The 2,627-nt window shown below is 36.5% G+C and overlaps 1 protein-coding gene across 1 annotated transcript in view; it reads left to right on the top strand.

Annotated features, from left to right (window-relative positions):
• The window catches only part of LOC119425745 (BCL2/adenovirus E1B 19 kDa protein-interacting protein 2), an 8,072-nt gene extending 5,912 nt beyond the window's left edge, over window positions 1-2,160 (top strand). The window contains exons 10-14 of the mRNA XM_037693291.1: window positions 50-152; window positions 378-509; window positions 1,515-1,601; window positions 1,710-1,808; window positions 1,897-2,160. Of these exons, the coding sequence (XP_037549219.1) occupies window positions 50-152; window positions 378-509; window positions 1,515-1,601; window positions 1,710-1,808; window positions 1,897-1,921 (446 nt within the window). The 3' untranslated portion in view covers window positions 1,922-2,160. The remainder of the gene's footprint in view (window positions 1-49; window positions 153-377; window positions 510-1,514; window positions 1,602-1,709; window positions 1,809-1,896) is intronic.
• Window positions 2,161-2,627: the final 467 nt, after the last annotated feature.

Here is a 2,627-nt window from a genome sequence, read left to right as displayed (position 1 = left end):
ATCTATCTATCTATCTATCTATCTATCTATCTATCTATCTATCTATCAGGTTACTATGGCGACAGTATGAATGACATCATCGTGTTTTCCTCCTGTTACCTGCCAGAGAACACCATAGAGAATTACCAGTATGTGATGGATAACCTGTTCAGGTAAAACCATCACACTCACTGGTTCTGCTGTCTTTGTGAGGACCTTCACGGGTGTAACACGTCACCAAATTTCTGAACCATTTCAGTCCAGTACAGAACCAGTAACCCCGAGCTAATTTCAACGCAGATCAGATTAAATGATGTTGTTCAGATGAGCATCTGAAGCTAAAACAAACAGCTGATTGTTTCAGTTTATGAGTCCACCGCCCTTCTTTCTTCTGTCAGGTTCATTATTGGGACTCTGGAGCTGATGGTAGCAGAGAATTATGTGATCGTGTATCTTTGTGCCGGAGGACAGAAGGACAAACTTCCTGGAATCAGCTGGCTGAAGGACTGCTACACCACCATCGACAGGAGGTCAGAAAACCACAGCAGCGCTGAAAGTATCAATTAAAAATGATGAATAAGAACGAAATATATCAAACTGTCTTTGCTATTGTTAGGAAATGCTGATTATTAGTTACAATACCCAACTCCTTATTTAGGATTTATATCATTTTTGGTCTTTTCATTTTTATTAAAAGAAAACGATTTAAAGAAACATATCTGATATATCAACATTCAGGGGTTTAACAAACGTCCAGAGTTGTGTAAATTTCCAATTAAAAGACTAATTTCTGGTCCTTTTCTCACTAAATAAAATACGTCCTGAGCTGCAAACGTTCTTAAAGCTTCAATAAAAATGAGACAACTTATTAAGTGCCATGTAAATAATACATGCAAAATTTGTCATATTATGAAATAAAAGATCAATAATAGACTGTTGTTTGTATTTTACATGTTAGAACAGTCAGAAAAATACATTTTATTACATATTTTTAAAAAATATAAAAGAAGATCTATTCTATTCTGGTTATAAATGTAAATTTTGCTCATTTCCATGTTCCTTTTGGTCAAAGCTCCAATGAGCCACATGTGGCCCGAGAGCCGCAGCTTGCAGATCCCTCGCCTCATCTTTCGGCTGTTGTGTTGTTTTAGATAGATTCCAGTAGAGGGAGTGAAGTATTTACTGTAAGAATAATAACGTTCACCTCTGACAGTTTAGATAAAGAGCAGTCTGGTGAAATCAACTCAAATCTGGTATATCAATGCTCGGTGTGAATCAAACTGTTTAATCCATTTTTAGTTAATTTATCTGAAACTGGATATTTGGAGAGGTTTATTTTTGTCTCTCTGGTTGAGTCAGATCTGCAAATATTTTCATTTTTCTGTCCGTTTCTTTCTCTGAATGGCTGAAATTTTGTTTTTTAAATAAGAATTAAGGTTTAAAAGTGTGAATCAGCCACAGTTTGGTTGATTTTTACGGATGGAGATTAATTAAAAAATGACAGATATTTCATCCTTTGGTTGCTTTTCGTGCAGGTTGAGGAAGAACCTGAAGGGTTTCTTCGTGGTTCATCCCACCTGGTACATCAAAGTTCTGGTGACCATCATCAAACCCTTCATCAGGTCTGGCACATTTTCTTCTTCACTTGTGCAAAACAAACAGAAACACGTTAACTTTTAACCTAATATAAACTAAAAAAAACAACTGTTATCCCTCCTCCTCCTCCTCAGCTCTAAGTTCAGCAGGAAGCTCCAGTTTGTCCGCAGCCTTCAGGAGCTTTCTCGCCTCATCCCTACTGAGCACGTGCAGATCCCTGATTGTGTCACACAGTGAGACATCACCCATTCAAAACCAAACACTGTAAAAACAGAATTTAAGGCCATTATCCTAATAATGATGGCTTTGACTTCCCCACAGGTACGACCAGAACCAGACCAGGTGAAGTTCAGGTGATGCTCTGAACACTGGCAATATATTTACCTGAACAGCTGCAGGTCCACCTCCCAAAGCAGGAGGTGCAACATCCTCGAGGACACGCTGAGTCCGCGGCAGCATCAGGCGGAGATGAAGAACAAGTGTTCTTTAGAGTTTTTATCGTGGAAGCAGTGTTGGTGGCCACTTTGGTCCCAGATATTTAAGTTTAAAGACAAATGAACTTGGTATTACGTATTTTAAAAGAAAGAAGAAAAACATGGCACAATGTAAACTTAATTTAAACTTTAGTTTATTTTTACAGTTTTTAAAAAAAACCTACTTTGTCAACTCATTTTTAGGAACGTCTCAGGAAAGACACTGACATAAAACACAAATTATAATAATTGTTAAAGTAGATTTTTTTATGCTACACAAGTCAGACGAGTCATGAACTTATTTTGAAAAGTACTCATCTGACTTACACTTCATACACAGTCTCTCTTGCCCAAACCATTTTAAATCAATGAGAACATAAATCTTTTAAAATGTCAAAAATATTTTAATAATATTGCACATTTTTAAAGGTTGCTGCGACCCCATGAAGGTTTTAAACCTTTATTTTCAGCACATATTCCTACGTGAGCAAGTGCTTGTCTATATTTTTCTGCTGAATAAAATTTAAGAGATTTGATCATTTGATGTTTCAATCTGAAGCTTTTTTCCAAACAATTTCT

This window comes from Nematolebias whitei, chromosome 19 (genome assembly GCF_014905685.2).
Source record: "Nematolebias whitei isolate Nwh7 chromosome 19, NemWhi1, whole genome shotgun sequence".
Lineage (NCBI taxonomy): Eukaryota > Metazoa > Chordata > Actinopteri > Cyprinodontiformes > Rivulidae > Nematolebias > Nematolebias whitei.
This window is presented reverse-complemented; position numbering and strand designations above follow the sequence as displayed.